Raw genomic sequence first — 21,898 nt, forward strand, 5'->3', positions numbered from 1 at the left:
CCCAGAAAGAGACGATTGCGTGTGATTGCACAAAATCCTTTATTTCCAGGATCCAAGAGCACATTTCAACACACGGCTCAAAGACAAACTGCATTTTAAAAAATTTAGTTTACATACAACTACAACCTTTTAGTGATAAAAGTAGCAAAATAAAGTCTGTGTGCCTTTAAAAAAAAAAAAAAAAAAAAAAGAACCACAACAAGACAGCTTATGGAGAGTTTGGTTCAGATTGTCAACGGCTGATAACACAAATATAAAACAATTAACAGTCACTTTTAAAGGTTATCTGGTGGACAGAGTGGGTTTTAAAGATACTAAAAGATGGAAAAAAAAATGTTCTTTTATGTAAAGTGTTTTGAAATATACTGTATCTCTTTACTGAATGATGGTAAGACCTGGCTTACCTGTATGGCACCATATTGTTTTGAGCTAAAGTGACAAACTGTCTTCAAATATGACATAAAGATAAAACACACGACTCTCGAGAACAATATTCATACAACATGGAGTCATAAAATGCTTCTTTTTTTTGTTTTTTTTGTTCTACAAGACTACTTTCAGTGCTGGAGAAAGAGTTTATAGGGCAGTGATTTTAAAGTAGTGCTTGCAACAACGCTGTTAAAAAAAACACAGTTATATACACACACAACCATTATTTTTTCTTTTTTTTTTCTTCTTTTTTTTAAAGCGTCTTGGAAAATGATTGTCATTTTATACTTTTTATCTTTCATACAGCATTTGATCTCACAACTGGTTTAAATAATCTGTTTTATACGAAAAGTCAGTTTACAAAAAAAAAAAAAAAAAAAATTGCAAAAAACAAACAAAGAGGCAAACCTGTAAATGCATTTCGTCGTTTGTTATCTACCGTTATCGACTTTTAAGCACCTTTTTTTTTTTTTTTTTTTTAGTAGTAGTGAAATAAAAGCTTCATGTTTCAAACGCCTTTACAGTTTACACAAGACATTCAACGATGGAGCAACTGCAGACACACGTGTGTTCACATGTTTCTCATTTGGTTTTTTTTTGAGTCGGTGCTAAATGCTAAATGCTGTCTGGTCCGCCGTCGTCCAGCTTCGGGCTTCTGTGAGTGAAGCCGCTTTTTTTTTTTACGCACTTTTTCCTTTTTGAAGTATTTCAAAATGTGATTTATGCTGCCGTCACGTTAAATCAGAACAACAGAAACTGGACGTTTTCTAATCTCGCGCTGCCAATTCGGACGTTGGCGATTAACAGCTGGATTTTCTGTGATGCATTAAAAACATGTTGTGAATTTGAAGCTCTATTTTTGGGCAGATGGTGGTGTTATATACTGTAGGTTTATATATGAAAAGATGTTATTCTCTGCTATGTTTTGACCTGTATGACCCTGTAAAACTTCCTCTTTACTGTTTGCTACCTTTAAAAAAGACTCCAAACATCTCTATTTCCCCGTAATAATAACTTCCAGCAAGAAACTGCAGCTCTTATTTACAGTTAATCTGACATGACATGAACGCAGCATGAGTATTCATAGAGTGAAAACCAGGTTTTGCTATTTCTGAGCTTTCACAAGATAAGATTAAGCATCTGATGAGTAGTTTGTTTGACTGTGTAACATTCAAACAAAAGCAACAAAGACACCAAACTGTCTGCAGGTCGGCTGTGTTTAAGTCTCAGGAGTGTGTTGTCTGTCACAGTGTCTTTATCGATACTACGACCAAAGTAGGACGTTTTCAAACCTTATTTACAGTACTGTATAGCGGCTTTAATAAAAGTTTAAATGTCTCCTTTCAGAGCATTTCTCCCTTGAAGTTAAGACAAAAAAGAAGCCGACGCTTTAAAGCGAGACTCCTATTTGTTTGGACGACGAGGACAGCTGCTATCCGTTAGCTCAGATTAGTTTGATTTGAGTCGTCTAATACTGTTGATCAAAGGAACGAACCCGTCAGTACTTTAAAAAACCTAACATTTAGCAACAGTTCTGAAGTGTTCACATGTTCACGTTGCTTTAGATTTTTTTTCCTTTTCTGACAGTTTGGTTTTCACACATGCACGTCGTGGGTTTTTATAGCAAATCAAACACAAAACTTGGGTCTGTGTTTGCACCACTTGAAATCCTACAGGAACACAAAACTTGAGAAGTACTTACATGCACTTCCTCTTCCGCCTTCAGTTGTCATCTATTATTTACAATTGGTCCTTAATGGATTACTGTGTGCATGTAAGTGCACTCAGTGTTTCCTACATGACACGACTGCAGGATAAAGTCAGTGGGAGTCGGGCCGGCCGAGCCAGCTGAGACAAGGCATTAACGGGAGATTTTCACAATGTCTCCAGTCAGGAGACTAAAAATGCTTTTTAATGTTTGATTTCAGTGCCACTGATTGACATATCAGATCTGCTCTGATTATGCCTGTAATATACATGTAAGTGCACAACATTGTTGTAAACCTCAAATAGGCTAAAATGCAGCATTATGATAAATGTCGGGAGGCCACCGGCCACAGGAAAGCAACGTGGTTTTTCTGTGGCAGCGACGAATCAATCAAAATCTTTCAACTACTCTTCCTCTCCGATTTTATCCTTCATTTTATCCCATTTAGAAATCTCAGTTTAAATCTCATCTAAACAACATCAACAATAAGAATGAAATGCTGTTTTGTTGACATGTAAAGTACCAAGACAAACGACATCGACTAACCCTAAAGGTCAACTACATCTAAAGTGACACATGACGAACGAACATTTAAATAATCTGTTGGTGTGTTTAGTCCAAATCTCACAGCTGTTTGTATAAATGTCTTCTAACAAATGTTCCCTCTTCTGAGCGATTAGTACACCAGTGAAAGCAGCTTGTTCTTCAACTCCTGTAACTTTTATCTTGGTATAAAGTTGTTGTTATTAGTGTTATTTCCACAAATATTCTCATTTAAACTACTGTAGATTGTAGAGACATCTAAAAGCTCCACTGCTGTTTTTGCACGTTTCGGCCCATTAACTGCAAATCACTTCTCTCATATAACTGCGGACCACTTTGCATTTAGAAAACTACACATTTTTCAGGCAGCTATTGGTTTAAGTTCACTAGTGTTTGAATGAAATGAGCAATAAAAGCTCAATTAATGGAAATGCGACATTTGAGACTATGAGACGTATGAAAATTCTCACTATTGGTATGTTGGAGGCCAACTCCAAGAAATCATCATCATCATCATCATCAAGGAGGCATTTCGGGAATGGTATGTTTACAGCTATATTGCTAAAATCTGACAAAAAAATTAAACTAATAGTTTACTTTGATGGATTAAGTCTCTGAATTTCATATCAGACTGATATGAACTTAAACCAACAGCTGGCGGCAAAGTAGGACAAGAACCCTAAAACTTACAGTATGCTTTAGGAAATGGTATTAATGTGATGTATGGGTGTAAATAATAACATTAAAAAACTGAACACCAGTAAGATTCATTATGAAAGTGGAATAGTCCAGCACTGAAACTCATTAATGGCACTAAAACCTTTTACAGGAAGGTGATATAATGAGTAAAAATTGATTATCTGAGCTAAGATTGATCTCTGAGTTGGTTTTAAGTTTAACATTTTGTAGTGATCAACTTTCTGTTTGAGTATCAACATCCAGATGAAGTGTTACCACTTGTGATAGTAACCGTTCTTTCTGTTTGAGTGTCACAGTGTCTTCTTCTTCTCTCCTCTTCGGTACTTTCACAGTGTATTTACAGATCAGAGGGTGATGCGTTTTGGTACATGAACATGTTCCAGTAAGTCAGTCTAACTGGAAACGTTTGACTGACGGTAAAGGACACAAATATGAAAACAAAACTTTTAGTGAGCGCACGACTAGTAATATTACAACACGCAGTGTGACAGATAAAAACTTTCTCTTTCCTTATCGTACCTTTCTGTAGGTTTATAACTCAGGTTCTCGGAGTAGCATGAGTGAGACGTCTCTAAGGGACATCAAAACAAATGCTATGAAGGAAAACCTGATATAAAGTCTTTCTGGTTTAAAATCTGTTTCCTTTCTTTCTTCCTAATAATTTCATGAAATTATAATGGGTCATATCTGGTAGAGAACATTTACTTTTTCCTCTTTCTTTGCTCCTTCTGTACCTTCTCTTCTTTTCTAGCTTCCTCTGATACTCTGCCATCGTCCCCTCAGAGGAAAAATCCAGATTTCTGGGGGTCCTGAAGGGCGGGGAGTCCGTCGGAGCACGAGACAGGGATGTCGCCCGTCGCCACTCCGTCTCCGTTGGACATTAGACAAGTCCTGATGTACGCGGCGTTGGTGGCACTGAGGAGGCAGCCGTTCTCCAACTGAAAGCACACATAGAAGAGGTCACATTTAAAGGAAAACACTAGCATGATTTTATCTTTTAAGCTTATGTTTTATCACCATTTCTGTTTGTTTCAGCAGTGAAACTCAGACAAGCAGTGCTGCCTTAAAAAACCACAGAACAATTTTAAGGTAAAAGAGGATCAATTTTTCCAACCAGCAAATATTTTTCCAACCATGGCCTTGGTGGTGGTGAGAAGACTTTTGATTGATGACAAGGTTGCTACAGTAGTTTTTAGATAGGACAATAACCAAATTATTAATTTTATTAATCAATAAGACCAGTGCTAGCCAGTAAATATTGTCTGGTTAAGAGTGTGATTTCCTGTTTGTCATTTGAGTTTATTTATATAGTAAAAAACAGATTACAAAGTGCTTTGCAAGGACAAAATGAAAAAGAAATGGAAAAATACATAAATACACACATGCAGACAAATTTAAAAACTGATTAAGGAAATAAAGTAAAAATACATTTTCAGAAGTGATTTAAAAGAAGATACAGAAGTCATTTATTCTTACACCTCGACATGGGAACCGCCAACAAGTTCCTGTTTGTCTACAACAACAGACACTATTCTCTGTTATTTGCTCTGTGCAGTAGTCACTGTTGACCTTAATCACATGAAGCAGGTCAGGTCAGGCAGTGAGCAGCAGCAGATGTTTAGTGGGGCAGACCTGGACAGAAGGGAGGGAGAGGAGGAACGATGGAGGGAAGAAGAAGTGTAGAAAGAAGAAAGAAGGGAGGAGTTTCCTATAGTAGGAGGCATCACAGAGACTGTAATCCCCTTCAGTGAGACTAAACAGATCCTCTTACTGAAGTAGAACCGCTTCACAACAACCTGGATTTCTTCTTTAAGCCATTTAGTTGATGCTCTCGTATGAAGTGACCGATGATGCAAACCTCAATTTATTAACACTTAAACCTTTATAAAGCTAATTTTTTTCATATTAAGACTTTGTTCACCATGCTACACCATCTACAACAGGGCACTTTTTTAATTTTTCAAAAAAATATCAGCACTACATTTAAATTTGTCTCAGAAGCTGCGACAAGCAATCAAAAAAAAAAGTGAAATCACAAACACAAGACACAATTATCCGGTCAATAACTGATGAAATATATCAATTACATGAAATGAGCATTTAAAACACAACAGAAACATTTACATAAACAAGGTTTCTGTTGTATTCAGGGGAAGACATGAGCTCAACTTGTACACACTTTTCCATCATTCAGGAGACCGCAGAATGTGTCCGCTATATCTGCTGACGTAACTGATGAAGCAAATGATTTTCAGTACAAGCAGTTTCTTTGTTCGGCTGATGTAAGACAACAAAACACTGAGCCACTGTGCATTTGTGGCTTTGTTACTATCCTATGATTAGTAAAGCATGCTGTTAATCTACTCCGAGTGGCATTAGTCATATAAAGTGTCTGAGTAATTAGTCATGTTTCCAGTGTCAGTGTGTTTCTCTTCTTAGTCAGTCGCACAGACGTCACCTCCCTGTTCTCTGGCTTCATTCACTTCTGCTGTTGTCTGCCTCAGTCTTGTATCTTACTGGTGAAACTGGCTGCTGATACAAGTACTGTATGGATTACCATTTGCCAAATATTATAGTTTAAACTGCAGGCTTTCCTTGCATATTTTAATATATTTTCAGCTTTTTGTTTTGGTATGTACATATATCTTTTTACTGCACTGTATTCATTTTATATGAGCAAACAAAGGTTATTGATTGTTTTTATACCCTCTATCACACAGAAACATTTCATTTCAGCTCTATTTTTTTGCTGGAGCGACTCATTAACTTGATCTGTTGCTAGCAAATTGTTGAATATTGCAAAACCTTACATATTTTAGTATATTTTCAATACAAATTCCAGTGTCCTCTGTGTTATACTAGTACAAAAAGCCTTGCAAGGATAGTTGCTGCTTTTGTATGTGTCAGTGTGAAATAAAAACATCATTATGTTATGCTTTCCTTTAGTCTTTGCTGAAGTTTTTCAGGAGACTATTTTTACTTAAAGACACATTGAATAAAATGAAAGTCAATCAAACTACAGTAGAGCCCGTCTTCTATCCGAGCTGAGAATAGTCTCTCGGTGCATCGCCCGCCTCCCCCTCCGTCCTGCGTTCACAGCATTAGGTAATGATGACAGTCAAATTGTAGGTCAGCGCTGCTCATGCTTGACTGGCCAGCCTGCCAGTATTTTTCTTTCAGCGACAGTCACTGACCCTGAAGAATAACAGTGGAGGCTGAATGGGGCGGGGATGAATGGATGCCTGCCGGGGTCGGCCATCTCTGGGCCCGTCCCGACCTTATTCTATTCATTATTGTACTCTTTCTCACTACTGCCTATTTGCTTTTCTTTCTCTCATTTTTCATTATATGTCCATTGTTATCTCCCGAGTTTGTTTTTCACCCTGAACACCGGCGATGGTCTTCATGCTTGAAAACACACAACGCAACGCAGCAATAACACTGAAACATACTGTAGATGGTGGAGAGTCCAGAGATGAAGTCCAATAATTTGTTATAAATATGTGACAATGTGTGAAACAAATATTAACAAAGCAAAGGTGAGACTTAAACTTTCATGTTGTGGAGGTTTTACTTTGCTTGTTTAACCAACAGGTCTTTGTTTTAAAGTGTGTTTTATGTTCACTGCTAAGTTAACAATGCAGCCTTGTTCTAGAAAAATAAACCAAAAGTGTCATTTGTGGGGAGACATTCCTGGTTTAAATCCTGCCTCAAACTTTATATTTGGCAACACTAATTAGCGAGGTCTCATTACCTTGTTATGTTTTACGATGGGAATTTCTGTAGACCTCCTGCTACGTGTTTTTATGTTCTCTAACTGATCACAGTTTTTAAGGATGATGTTCCCCAGCCTTTACTGGAATAAGGTTTTTGTTGGACTTAAAAGACGAATTCCTGCTTCTTCTGAGCGTTAAACGGTCTCATTAAACAACCCAAATAATGTGATGGCTCAGCTGCTGTGAGTCCGACAGTTAACACAGATCTCTACAATTAGTTGTGCACATTAGCATAAACTGTTAAAGTCCTTTTCAAAATGTTTTCTAATGTAAGTATCCTTGTCTGGAGCTCTCAGCTACCAGCCAACTGAAGATATAAATCCTGAAAAACAGCTCAGAACTTTATAGTTTCAGTTTCAACAGCAAATGTTACTCAAACAGGAGGAGATAGAGTGTTTTGTTGGGGACTATTTTCAATGGCGGATGAATCCACTTTCGGTGCGCTAGTGGGTATTTCTGGCAGTGGGACGGTGTGTGTGTTGGACTGAGTCAAATTGAACATGATGTGTGTGTTCATGGTGGTGAAGGGAGGAGGTTTACAGCACAGAGGAATAAGATGTATCAGACTGTTTGATAGTAGATCAATTCATTGTTGCTTTTGGTCTTGACTATAAGATAATCCTCATAACTTGATGTGTGATATTAAACAGAAACAAAATCAAGGGACACTAGATGTTTCTTTGGAGTCAGACGGCACTTATTAATAGCTCAATTAATAGTTAATTTTGGTCTTTTCATAAGATTTGTTGAATAATGTAAAATATCACCAGACTTATCCATTAATCATTCAGTAATCTCCAATTAAATCTTAATCTGTTCTGTTCTGTTTATTTCGCTCGGTGTTACAGTTAAACTGATCATAATAAAAATCAAACAATCCATTTGTAAAAGTTACTTAGTGAACGTTTGGCTCACACTCTGCTGCCTGGTGTAGAAGCTGTAATCCGCCTAAACACTGAACACTGCAGAAGCACTTGATATAAAACATAAAAACCCCCACCGGACGTCTCCTGAGCATCTAAGAAAACCCTCGTTACTTACGCTGACTCTACTGCTATAGATTCTACTCAACTCTATTTTCAGACTGTGTTGCTCTCCCCCCTTTGTCTTATTTACATGGCATGTCTGGTCGCATCATCACAGTTTACGCTGAGCTCCAAACCAGCCCGAGGCTTCTGTGTGCTGACTCGGAAAAAAAAAAAAAAAAAAAAAATCCATTTTCATGACGGTGAAAGAGAACAGCGCAGGGTTGAAGGGTTGGGGTTGTAGATTCTCAGTTTGTTGATATTCGAAGGCAGCGCCGACTTCAGGTCTCGTCAATGGGCTCGAATCAAGAATCTGGCTCCGAGACCAAACAGTTTTGAGGAGAGTTGGCAGCTTAAGTCGTTTTGAGACGGTAAGAGTGGAGAGAGAGAAAGACAGAAAAGGACTGACACGAGACAGAAGGTCTTAGCGGGATTCATTTTCGGGACGACTGTTAAGGGAGGAGGAAACATTACTCATCTACATTCGTGCATAAACCCTTTTTTCATGGGACTAGCATTAGTGGAGACGTCACCGCTAACATGTTTCATTAAAACTGGTGTCACTGGATATTTAGATAATCTCTAGAAATCACTGTTGGCTGCAGGTTTAACACTTAACAATTCAGTTTATTTTAATATAACTAATCAAAAATTGATGTTTGCGTCTGAGTCGATTCTTCATGACAGAAAGATGTGTAGAAGAAAGGAATCGTGCTGCCAACATAGATTGAGTAAAGTTGCAGTTGGATTCACATTAAAACTAAAATTATAACCACAAACATTACATACAGGGAGGATTAAGATCACTTTAACAATTTGTACAAGTCACTGATGATATTAATCCTCTGTAGCCAGTTACTGTCCAAACAGCAAAGCCCTCTCTGTATGAGATCACTATTACTGACAGAAATCATCATCGTCATTTAGCGCTGCTGTGTTAATAAGCCAAACGATTCTTTATTTTTACAGAAAAGTATATGTTCCATGTGTTTAAGACTCTCAGACTAGACCTGTTTGACCATGTTTATTATCTACTATTACTGTACACAATAATTAACAATCTGCATCCTATTTCCTGGTGTCTTACCTTGCTGTGAGCCGTATCCTGTGTGGCGGTGTTGAACATGCTGTAGGCCTCTAATGACGGCAGGCTGTGCTGCGGCTGGGACAGAGCCAGTAACTGCTCCAGGTCCAGTGTAGAGCTCTGGGTGGGACACTGGGGCAAACAAGACGGTGCGACCTGAGTCTGCTGCTGCAACATCTGCTGCTGCTGGTGTTTCTGGTGACCCTGCAGCTGGTAGGGCCGGGTGGTGGCCACCAAACTCTGGTAGTGACAAACGTCCGGGATGGTCACACCGTTTAGTGCGGAGCCACCTGCATGTGGCGTGTTGGAGATATTGTAATTTGCGTGGCTGACCTCCATGTTTTGTGGAAAGGCGGCGTTTCCGTTTGGGATGTAGGCTCCGTTTGTCTGGTTCTGGAAACTCGGCAACAAAGCGGTCTGGCTGCTTACCTGCTGACGGGACTGGAGCTGATGCTGCTGATGCTGCTGCTGGAGCTGCCACTGCTGACTCGACTCCAGAAGTGAGTTCAGGTGTTTATGTTCCCCGTTCACCTGAGATGCCTTGGCTACAGTCTGTGGGTGGTGATGGGTGTGGTTGTTGGGGTGACGGATGTTCTCCGTGGTGACCACCCAGTGACCGTTAGGAAACCCAGACAGGATGTTGGTGTCCACAGTTCCAGGCTGGGAGACAGACGGTTGAGCTTTCACCCGCTCACCTGCGCTGATGTGTTGCTGCATCTGTTGCGACAGCTGCACGATGGGCTGCCTGCTGCTGGGAGGAGCTGCGGGGACGGCAGGCGTCGGGCACGCCTGGGACTGCTGGCTGGCACTTTGGGCTGAGACTGGGTTTGGCGCATGGGTCGAAGGTCCGAACCCATTTGTGTCCCCTTGCTCCTCTCCCTTGGTCCCACCTTCCAGTGAGTCGTGGATGTAGGAGAGGATTTCGTTGTTGGTGAGAAGGTCGCTAAGCGTTGGGATGTGGTTGCTGTCAAGCTCCACCTGGATCATCCTCTCGTCCAGCAGCAAAAGCTCCAGATCTTCAGCGTTCAGACCCAGGTTCTCCAGGGCGCTGAAGAGCTCGCTGTTAGAGCACGTCTCGTCTCCATCCAACGACAGAGAGTCCAAGGTGGCCAACAGCGGATCATAGCTGGACGTTTTGCTGTTGCATCTCCCCGTCTCCCCGTTAGATATGATATGCCAGCTGTCGCCACTTAACAAGCCACCGAAACCACCGCTCTCACCTTGCTGCTCACTGAAAAGGCTGCTGTGGTAGGACATCTTAGGCTCCGTGTCCGGCTGGCAGACGTACACCGACTCATCTTGGCTCATCAGCGCTCCCAGCAGGGACTTTGGATCCAGGTCATCAGAGGAGCTCTTGTCTAGTTTGCCCTTCTTGGATTTGCTGCCTTTGGCTTTCCCCTGGAAGGAATCAGGGAAGCCATGAAGAGGATAACCTGTCTGGTAGAGAAGCGCCTCTCCAGTGGTGAAGGTAAAGGGAAGGTGCATAGATCTCTTCCTCAGGTGTTCCCCTCCTTCCTCGTCCCTGTGGAAACAGATGTTGGAGAGAGAAAATTAACAGATAATTAAGGTAAAACTTTAAATCAAGCTGGACTCGTCGTCCACTTACACCAGCGGCCTCTGTGTGGCGATGATGTAGTCCGGTTTGCCGTTCTTGTAGACGAGCCGGGCGTTGGCTTGGACCCATTTCCACCGGTTGTCCTTGGTGAGCAGCCTGAAGACGGTGAGGCCGCTCTCGCCCGTCTTTATCACTAAAATAACATCAGACGAGACATAGGAGGCTCCGTGTCACTGCTGTTTACGTTCTGTACGCCCTGCAGTGTGCTCACTCTCACACTGCATTTGCTCGGTCAGGCGTGCCGCTGCGACGGAGGCTACACGCTGATGTTCACTTTGGCTACATGCACATGTTACAAGTACTGTTTGCACACACGTCTGCATCCCAACACACATGCATAGACCCATCCAAACCTCTCTTTCCCCTTAATCCCTCATCTCCAGGGCTCAGTGTTGTGTCTGCCGGTGAGAGTGAAATGTGGTGCGAGCTCATGTTTCTGTGTTTTCTAGTTCCTGAAGAATTTTTAAAGTGAATCACGGTCTCAGGTGCTTTAATAGAAAGACTGTAGGTCTGACTAATACACCAGATGGCAAAGTTACAATCAGCTGGTAAATATTGTCTAATTTTATGAAAGAATTTCATTATTCTTGCAGTCAAAGAAGAGTTTTAGTGTCCCAACATAGTTCAGATGTTTTTTTCAGAGGCTTTAAAATATGGTATCAAACATGTTGTTGTTATATTATTATTTTGGGTTTAAACTTAAAAAATTTCCAACGATGTTCCAATTTAGAGGCTTTCACACCCTGTCAAGGAAAAAAAACTCTGAGTAAAAGATGATGAAATTGTCTGTTTTAGACTCATAAATAACATCTACTATGACATAACTATCCGTGCACATCATTGCTAGTCCAACCTCCAACAGGAACATCATGTTGTTCATGTTTTGTATCTTCAGAATCATCACTGCATATTTTTGGAAGAACTTTAGCAGGAACTGTAATATCTACGTGGGCTACAGCTGAGTTCAAAGCTTCTGTGACCTGTAAAGTTGCTGTTTCTGTTCGTTTTTATCCTGCAGCTCCAACTCAGACAGACGAATGATGAGCATTTAGTTTTGCCTACAGTCGCCTTTCCACAAGTTTTTGCTTGTGATCTGAAGCATAACAGGAGAAAATGTTTGTATTCTCCACATGGGCCGATCATCTCTACTGAGCCCACATATGAATTATTATCATTTTTACTGAATATATGATTGAATATGTGTTGTACAAATCATCAAGTCAATCTACTCCTTTGTCTTAGTGCATTACTGTAAGTCATATATACAGTTATCGAATTAGTCTGTGTATGATTTACTCAAATTTCTTTCTTTCTCCTTTTTCTAGATTCTCTTTGTTTAAATAAATCATTTCCTCCAAATTAACAAAGAGGAAATCATCCGAGCGTCTACAGAAGACATAATTATTAGTAGTTTTATTAATGTAATTATTAATATTACACCTCTGCTCATAATGTTTAAGAGAGAAAACGACATCATATGATATTATTGTCTGGATTTATTGTGAGTGTTTGTGTATTTATGTGTAATATGGAACCTGTCGTCCCATCTGTGTGAGTGCATTAGAGCTGAACATGTATGTATCTCTGTGTTACATGTTTCCAAATGCATATTCATGTATTTCCCTTTCTGTATGCATGACTACAAGCATACTGCGTCTGTGTGTGTGTGTGTGTGTGTGTGTGTTTGTGTGTGTGTGTGTTTGTGTTTGTGTTTGAGCGTGTCTGATCGCAGTGATGCGGGCGTTCAGGGCGCCATGGTTACGACTAACCGGGTCATCCGGTACACAAGCTAAGTAGGACACTCTCGCTCGGAGATTTCCTCCATCAACACACACACACACACACAGAGTGTTTGTTTGTTTGTTTGTTTGTTGCATGTGTCACAGATGTAACGTTGTGCAAACATGAGACAGGGGTCAGTACACTTTTACTCTAAATATATACTAATCCTAGATGGGTTTAAAGCTGCAAAAGTGACATTTTGTTAAGATGAAAAGACCAATAAATCAGCCTGATGTGATAAACATCACTCTGTGTCCAGGCCTAAAATAGACGTTGGGTCATGTTTGCCTAAAATAGACTCGCTATTGATCTTTTAGATGTTTGCTGTGTCAACATTTTCCCCTAAACATGCTGTTTGACAGGCCAGCAGTGATAAAACAGTGCATCAATGAACAAAGAAATATATATGTTAAAAACTAAGAGAGGAAGAGTTTTAATCAAGTGCTCGTTGTCCTTTTTTAATATATATTTACTGAACTTGCTACAAACATTTGTGTCTTTTTGTCTTCGTCACATTCTCATCTGTACTTGTTTCCACTAAATAAAGTTGTTCTAGTCTTTAAGCAGCTGATTATCGATGGACAGACCTTTTCAGCTTCCCTCACACGTACGTTTTAATTCCAGTTGCTCCAGTGATTTGCACCAGTAACCTTCCAGTCTCAGTCGTGCTTCGTTAACGATGATGTGAACTGTGAACTACAACATGTATGTAGACTGCTGACAGCTGCGACTTACTTCGGACGTGGTTTTCAGCGCAGTACAGCATGTCGGCGGCGTGGATGAACTGGTATCCAGAACCTCGGACTCTCAGCTCCGCCTCGGTGTATCCCAGCACGATCTTCCCCCTGAAAACCCGAAAAACACACAACAGACACGCGCAAAAAATTACCGCCACAAGTACAAGTTTTAACAAAATATATAAACAATATTTCTGACGCGGCGTACTTTGCGTCGCAGGACATCGGAGTGAAGTCAAGCTTGTGTTTGGTCCTGAAGATCATGTTCCTCGTCCTGATCTCCAGGATGGCCGGAGGCTGGAGCGGCGTTGCGATGGCGAACAGGGCGAGCTGAGGAGGGGTACTACGCTGCTCGCCGTCACACTGCTGCTGCTGGCGGCTCTGACCGTGGAGGAACTTCAGCCGACCCTGGATGTTCAACGTCTGAGAGGAGAGGACAGCGGGACAGATTTAAAAACCGTTAACAAATACGACGAAAAAGCTCTGAATCGTTTTTTTAAATTCTATTTCTCTGCATCTGATTCTGAAGCTTCCAGCGGACGAGAGAGAGAGAGAGAGAGAGAGAGAGAGAGAGAGAGAGAGAGAGAGAGAGAGAGAGAGAGAGAGAGAGAGAGAGAGAGAGAGAGAGAGCTGTTTCTTTTCTCCCTGTCGAGCACCATTAATCTTATTTATCCTGCTGGGTAATGTAGAGAGCGCTACCACTTCACTATACGCTGTAAACATCGGTGTCTCTTACTGGAAAGCCAGCAACACTCCCTCTGGTCACATGGCTCACTGTACACCATTTAAATACACTATTATACTATATAACACTTGACACGATTGTTGTTGGGAATCTGTGTTTACTCAAGTTTGTTTAGGAGAAAATATGATCCATTATCATCCAAAATGAGGCTGACGGGACTATTTTTAGAGGAATCAATGGCGTCATTTACAACAGTTTCTAGTTTCTAATAATTATCTCCTTCATGCAGCTTATTGAGGAAACATTATCCAAAGAAACAAAGGCAGTAATTTGATTGGATGTGATTTGAATACGGCCAATAAAAGTGAGCACATCCATAAACATTTGCAGGTGCTGAGAAATAAAAAAAAATGCGTTGAATTGTTCTTAAATCTTGTTTAATTCCACATGGACGTGACGATGTTTCAACCACTACGGTTCTTCAGGTTAATATGTTTAAGTATAAATAAGAATCTTTTATTATAGAGACTTTTTCTAAGCAGATCTTATGCTGTGACCAACATGTATAAAACATTTATTAGATTCAGTTTGTAAAATCATTAATATTTCATGTACATTAATAGTCTCAGGGTAAGATTTTAGTGACCTTAAAGCATCATCAAGCTAAACTTCCTCTCACTGATCATGTCTGGATTTACATGAAACGTATTTGCAGACTCATTGGTGGTAAAAATACAATGTTTTGTGCTGCAAGAAACCTACAAATTTAGGTGAAAATTCCCACTGATGATGAAGAAAAACTAGTTTATTATTTCCAACGTATTCCAGAAACCAGTACGGCAAGAAGATAAACCTCGAGCATCACAAACATGTCGCTCTACAGGTCTTAAAATCAACAAAACACATTTTAAATATCATCATCAAGACATTAGAGGAGGTGGAAATAACAACTCCGTCAGCTTCAACATTCAACTGATTTGTTTCCACTTGGATTTATTGCTCCATGTTTCTCCTTCAAAATGTGTCCGACGGTGAAAAATCCTTTCGTGAAAGCGACAGAAACCTTAAAGTCGAGCTAGTTTTCATGTTTCGGATCAACGACGGGGGAGGTTTTAACAGCTGGAGGGGAAAAAAAAACAACCTGAAAACACTTTATCCTGTCTGCCGTCCTCCTCTCACCCCGTGGCATCTCGTGTGAAGACCCTACCTCTTCCTCCTCCTCCTCCTCCTCCTCCTCCTCGTCCTCAGTTAGCTCCGGTTAATTGACCTTGGTGGGTTTAAGGGCCTGCAGCCGTGATGTCAGGAATCTAACCCTGAATAGCAGGAGGGATTACGAAAAACAAAGCCATAGCGACCGGTAGACACAAGCAGAAACCTGGCTTACCGCTCACGCAAACGCACTGGGAGGGAGACGCGGGTTCGAACCCCCCCCCCCCCCCCCCCCCCCCACTCTCCCTCCCCCTCCCACGAGACCTGCCCATCATTCACATACAGCTGCGGGGCTTGACCTTTGACCTCTCTGTACAAGCTCTGCTTAAAAAACAAAGACCGAAAGCTAATCATTATTTTTCTTTCCAACTTTCTTTCTTTCTTTCAAACTACATTGATCATTTAACTTAATAAGATATAAAACATGAAATGTTCTCTGATCTAAAGTGAGTTTCTTTGGGAAATGATTGGCATTAATAAGATTTGTGTGTAATAAGATTTGTAGTTAATGAGCTACGACATGTAAGGCTGCAACTAACAATTACTCAGGATTATCTTTCATTCTGTAAAAGGTCAGAAAAAGCAGCTAAACAGTTAAAAACAAAGATATTATTACGTTCACAGCGACAGAAAACAGAGAAGCTTCATATTTGAGAAACATTTTTGCTTCGTTAATGATAGTTGCTGCTTCTGTTCTGGTGATTGACTAATCGTTTCTACGCTACGGCTATTAAGTGCTTTGCTCGTGGGCAGCCCCTCCCTGCCCCAGTTTTCCCAGCAGGTTTAAAGGATCTGATCCCTGCGCCGCCATTGAACCACAGCTTGTTTTTCTCAATCTGCAGCTAATTGTCTTAGTGGGAGCAGCAGCAGCAGCAGCAGCAGCAGCAGCAGCAGCAGCAGCAGCAGCAGCAGCGGGGCCGGTGTAGAGCTACCAACCCTGACTAAGCAAGTTCCCCCCCTCTGCTCTCGTCCCCTCTGGGTGGTGGGAGGATTAAGGCCCTTTTCCCCACGACCCTGAGGCTCTCTTAAGGCGGATTACAGGAGTAAATGGTGGCTTCTGATCCCTGAGGGACTCTGAGGTGGCACGCCATACTGCCTGCACCGCTCACGGCCTGGAAACACTGCAAGCCTCTGATATAGTTTCATTTTATCACGTAATAATGTCTCTAAACAACTTCCAAACTGTCATTATACGCTTAAAAACACTTGTAATGAAGCAGATCCAGGTCTCACCAAGAAGCCGGAGGAGTTGTCCAACAAACAGCGGAAGCGGCAGATGAAGCCTCGCTCCAGGAAGGACGAGTTCTCAGGAGGAAGCTGGTCGGGGTTGTAGCTCACCAGGCAGGAAGAGGTCGACACAGACTCGCCGTCTGAGGACGTTAAAAAAGTCTTTTTATTACTATTTTATTATGATGTATGTAAATATTATTAAGACAACTTGTGATCGCTGTGTGTTTGTGTGACTGCTCACCTCATTGAAAATGACAGGTGTGTATTTGGATGTACAGTAAGAGTGTGTGTGTGTGTGTGTGTGTGTGTGTACTGTAACATTTAGACATCTCAGGAGGTTTTATTTAAAGGTCGCCTCTTCTCGCCTTTTTACGACCTCGGCTCAGATTCAGAGAGACAAAAAAAATGTCCACAAGGTTTTTTTGTCTGAAACATCTAAGAATCTGTTTACAGTGTTACAGTTTCTGTCTGTCGGACGTGAGCTGGGAAATTTTACAGAAATAAGACATTCATGGGACACTAAAAACTAAAAACTACTGGATGATAATAACATATTTACCTGCCAGCTGCAGTTCAACAGTTCTCATAACGTTTACACACAATATGCTTTGTCTTAATGTCTTATCATATGTTCCAAATTTTACACTGATCAGAGAAACAGTCAGACAGTTTTGTGTCTAATGATTATTTTTGTTGTGGATTAATCTGCCAGTTATTTTCTTAATGAATCGCTTAGTCTATGATATGTCAAATCCATCCACCCAAGTTTCTCCAAGTCCCAGTAACTTCTTCACATGTCTAGTTTTGTCTGACAAACAGTAAAATCCAAACATATTCAATTTGCAATGATATAAAACAGAGAAAAGCTGAAAATCTTCACATTTGAGAAGCTCTCCAACACATTTTTGCTTGAAAAATGACTTAAACGATTAACTGTTTATTAAAATACTATTAATCAATCGTTGCAGCTCTACATTCATCCTTCTTCTGATCATGTTTTCATTCCAAGCAGCTGCTGATTAGCATGCTAGCAAACCTGCGCTAATGACGGCCAATTGGAGAGGTGAATTGTGACTCAGGCGGTGACATTTCCCCCCGTCTTGGCTTGATATTAATAAGAGCAGCTGTGAGATTAACACACTTCTGTTTTGTGTAACGAAATTCAAACAACCCAGATTGTTTTAGTCTCAGAGTAACAGTGAAAACATCACATCACCAGACACAGCACGGGTCGTGTCCTCAGGCAACAGACCTGCGGTGGGGTCCGCTGGGGCTCCGAGGCTGGCGGGGGGGTTGAGGGCCCAGTGCAGGTTCCTCCTGAACTCCTGCTGGTCTTCAGTGTGGATCAGCTCGAACACACTCTGGTGCATCACGTCAGTCTGGCAGGAAAGGACAGTTCTAGTTTAGTGAGTCCTCATTTATGAATATGTGTGTTTAGGTGGGTGTTTTGCTGCAGCGTGGACCGTCAGCAGGTACCCCGAGGGGCGCGTTTGATTCCGTTTGCCTTGAAGTGGAGCCAAAAGAAATCAAGTGTCGTCGAATGTTTAATTCAAATAGCTGAAACCGAGCCAGAGACTCACTGTGACCCTGATATCTGTGATCCAAACCCAGCATGACCTGGCTGAGCACCAGAGTGGAACCACCCGCCCGGCGTGGGAGGGGTCAAACTCAGGTCACCCAAGAGGAATTTTGACAGGTAGAAGTGGTGCTTGAAATGACAAAGAAGGGGGAGAGGAGGGAGGGGAGGGGGGTGTTTTTCCTCAACAACCGTATTTGTGCTCGACTAGCTGGTGGCTAAGCTGACAAACCTCCTGGAAAGGATGGTGTGGTGCTTAGCTTAGCTTAGCCTAGCTTAGCACAAGACAATTATACAATTAATTAACCACTGTTGTAGAGCCGTACAGTATCGGACTGTGTCTGTGACCAACAATACTTTTTCTTCTTCTCCTGTCCTGACTGTATCTTCTCTACCTGTGTGTTTCTGTCTCATTTCACAGGTGTCACAACAGTGTTTTGTTATTTTTTTAGTTTATAGGGTTGCTATAGGCGTTACCACCTCTACCGCCCCTCAGGTTCCTGTTGTGTCATATTGTTTCCAAACACTTCACGCGGGCGGCGATAACAGCTTCAGCACCGATTTACGTTTGTTCTGTAGAGCAGCGGTGACGCGCCTCAGGCGGAGGAGGAACGAGAGGCGAGAGGTGATGTTCGCAGCTCGTCCAGAGGGGGGGGGGAGTGTTTGTATGGAGCGCGTTAAATAAGTCTGCATTTAGATTTAGACTTCACCTATGTACGGTACATGACAGACAAGACAAGACAAGACAGACTCTGGATAATTTGATAATCACATTCTCCAAAATGAGATTAGACTGGAGGCGACGGCGCTTCGTTGTGACGGCCAATTGGATTAAAGCTCTGGCTCCATATGTGCGTTTCTTTCAATCCAATCCCAGGCTCTGAGGACAAAGCCTTCGCTCGCTCGCTCCTTAGCTCCACCTCTCTGAAGCCTGAAAGCTACTTCCTCCTCTTTATATTTATATTACAGGTGTTAAGATACATAAAACACTGTAAACAATTAACAAACAATCAAAGCATCAAGGTGTCCGAAGCATATGAGTTAACAGAGTGGAGAAAACTGGATTATTGGAGGTTTTTTTTATCTGCACCAAAGCGCATTTTTGTAGTTTAATCTTCTTTGCTTCACATTAACCAATTACAATCTAACTAAGCATCATCACATGAATCAGAAGAAGCTCAATCACTGGACGGTGTTTTAGTCATTTTGAAGTGTCTCGGTGATGTTTAGGAGGAACGTCGTGTAGTAAATCTCACCTCCATCAAAACAAACCAAAGCAGCGTCCAAAGAGTCACATTGTTCTTAAGCGACAGGTGAGATGCAGACGCAGCGTTTACCTGATGGAAGCCCAGGTAATCCTGGATGGTACGAGAGCAGAAGAAGATGATTCCCTCGGCTGTCACCACCAGGACGAAGCCGTTCAGAGCCTGCAGAGAGAACACACGCTATTCACTTCCTGTTTCGTGTTTTTACGGTACGGAGTTTATGATGATATAGTGTTGAATGTGGAGCCTGACGTACCAACTATCTACTACAGATGCATTTAAGGTGGATTTTCCTGTTGAATCCCAAAATATTTCACAAGACAAACAAGCTCCTGCTGCTGTGACATTAATTAAACATCATTCAGCGTCCTCAGCAGGAAGTCTGTGTTTTAATGTATTTAATGTTTGAATGAGAACAAAAGCTGTGACTCAAGGAGGGAAACAGGAATATAAGAGATGATAGGATACAAAAACATGGATGAGACTTCTCCCCCCTCAGGCACAGAGAGAGAGGAGGTGGACGAGGATGAGGAGGAGACGTCAGTTCAAAGAGAAGTCATGGAGAGGAGGAGCGAGGAGTAAGGAGGTCACTACTGGATGACTAACACCTCCATCATCGCTCCTCCTCTCCCCCTGCTCGTCTTCCTGCCTCGGGGCTCGACGAGGAGGTGATGACACCATGTCCCTCTCTCTCTCTCTCTCTCTCCAGCATCCTCCTTACACCTCCTCACTGATGAAGACGACGATACGCTCCTCCTCGTCTCCGCGTCTGTAGCTCAGATTCACGTCGGCTGCTGTCGGGTTAAAACTTTCCTTTCAAAAGCCATTAAATGATGTCAAAAATGCATTACAGTCAGGCCTGAAACAAGACAGTCTTTCTTCGCTGATGAATAATTGACATTTTGGAGACAAGACGGTCTCGCTCGAAAAAAGCGAAACTCTGATTTCTTTTCATAAAACCACTGTTGTCTAGTGTACTGCTGTAACATCTGTGCTTTAATCAGGGGTTGAATATTAACCGATAACCATGAGATAACCGCACAAGCACCGCACCTACAGATACAAAAACTCACCTCAGCTCCTCCTACAGAACTATTTAAAGAATCTATCGCTCATAATCAATAACAATAACTTCAATAACAGCGGTTCTAAAAGGAAAACGGCAAACGCAGGTGAATTTTCTGTCAATCAGCTCTATAAAACGAATTATTTATTAAAGATTTGAGCTTTAAAGTCCGTGCGGCCACACCCAGCGCCGCCCGTAACAACATACATACATACATGACCACACGGAGCGGAGAGAGAGGAGCACAGACGCTGTGTATAAATATTTACTGTAGATTCATCCGTCTCTCTCGCTCGCATGTTTAGTCAACCTCTCTCTCTCTCTCTCTCTCTAGAGACGGCGAGAAAGAGACAGAGACAGAGAGAGAAGGAAGACTCTCTCTCTCTCTCCGTCTCTGTGTTTTACTAGAAAAGAAAAATATTCCCCCCCGAAACGTTTCCCGTTCCACGCTTTCGTAAAGGTCACCACGTTTCAGTTTGACCTTGTGATCGAGTGCTTAAAATAAATCTGACTCGACCGTCCTTCCTCTCTCTCTCTCTCTCTCTCTCTCTACACACACACACACACTCAGCATCAACTCACTAGTCTATAAGTGGATGATATGAAAACATGAGGGGCTTGTTTAAGATTTGGTGATGTACACAAAAGCATCCAAGAATACTTGAAATGCTTTTAGTTGAGTCCACACACACACACACACACACACACACACACACACACACACACACACACACACACACACACACACCCACCCCTTTCACTTCAATAATAGATGTGTTCACCGGCTCTGTATAATTCATGGGCCGGTGTCTGTAATGGCACAGAGCAGCTGAAGGCAGGAAGCTGCTGCTGCGTCCACGCCGACACATCCTCCGTTTCTTCACGGCTGCGGTGACCCACTTACTCCTCCGGGATCAATAAGTCGATTTAGTTTGGAGGGATCTGTGTTTACCTCTCGTCTGTGTGTCTGTAGAAACCTTACAACAATAAAACAAGCCGCTGCTTTTAATTATGACACCGTCCAGCTGTGTTTATGTTTCTCCAGACTGCATCACACAAAGCTGCCAGATTGTTTGGAGCATCTTTAGCGTCTCTACTGTGACGCACAAAAGACGTGATTAGAGAAATGATTCAATTAGACCTCAACGACACTCTAAAGACGCTGCGCCGAGTGAGGTTTACACGACGACGGCTGTGATTAACCGGTCGGCCGAAGTCGCCGAGTTGAAGATGAATCATCAAACACATGAGACGCTGGATTAGAACTGGGTCACTGTGTGTTTCTTTAAAGTTCCCTTTAGATGGATTTTTTCCACTTCCTGACGTATCTGGAACACATTATGTGGCATCAAAGGGTCGAATTCAATAAACAGTATGAAACGCACGGCGCTAATGTTGACTACTACTGTTTATAGTCAGTCCGTTACGTAGTCGTATCTATGACATGCATATTGACACATTCCTGATTT

At 41.8% G+C, this 21,898-nt stretch overlaps 1 protein-coding gene across 8 annotated transcripts in view; it reads right to left on the minus strand.

The window, feature by feature from the left end:
• Positions 1 to 21,898, minus strand: part of LOC121891835 (aryl hydrocarbon receptor-like) — a 52,559-nt gene that overhangs the window by 20,411 nt on the left and 10,250 nt on the right. For 6 of the 8 annotated variants that reach the window (XR_006094183.1, XR_006094184.1, XR_006094182.1 and 3 more), the window contains 8 exons: positions 19,436 to 19,525; positions 17,775 to 17,901; positions 16,526 to 16,662; positions 13,607 to 13,821; positions 13,397 to 13,506; positions 10,871 to 11,012; positions 9,268 to 10,786; positions 4,114 to 4,317 (listed from right to left, as the gene is read on the minus strand). Coding sequence is in view for 1 of the 8 variants with exons in the window: in XM_042404454.1 (XP_042260388.1) it covers positions 4,159 to 4,317; positions 9,268 to 10,786; positions 10,871 to 11,012; positions 13,397 to 13,506; positions 13,607 to 13,821; positions 16,526 to 16,662; positions 17,775 to 17,901; positions 19,436 to 19,525 (2,499 nt within the window). In the remaining 7 variants the exon portion in view is untranslated. Of the gene's footprint in view, positions 1 to 20; positions 4,318 to 9,267; positions 10,787 to 10,870; positions 11,013 to 13,396; positions 13,507 to 13,606; positions 13,822 to 16,525; positions 16,663 to 17,774; positions 17,902 to 19,435; positions 19,526 to 21,898 lie in introns of those variants that run through there. The other 2 variants (XR_006094181.1, XM_042404454.1) reach the window with 2 other exon arrangements.

This window comes from Thunnus maccoyii, chromosome 24 (assembly GCF_910596095.1).
Source record: "Thunnus maccoyii chromosome 24, fThuMac1.1, whole genome shotgun sequence".
In the NCBI taxonomy this organism is placed as follows: domain Eukaryota; kingdom Metazoa; phylum Chordata; class Actinopteri; order Scombriformes; family Scombridae; genus Thunnus; species Thunnus maccoyii.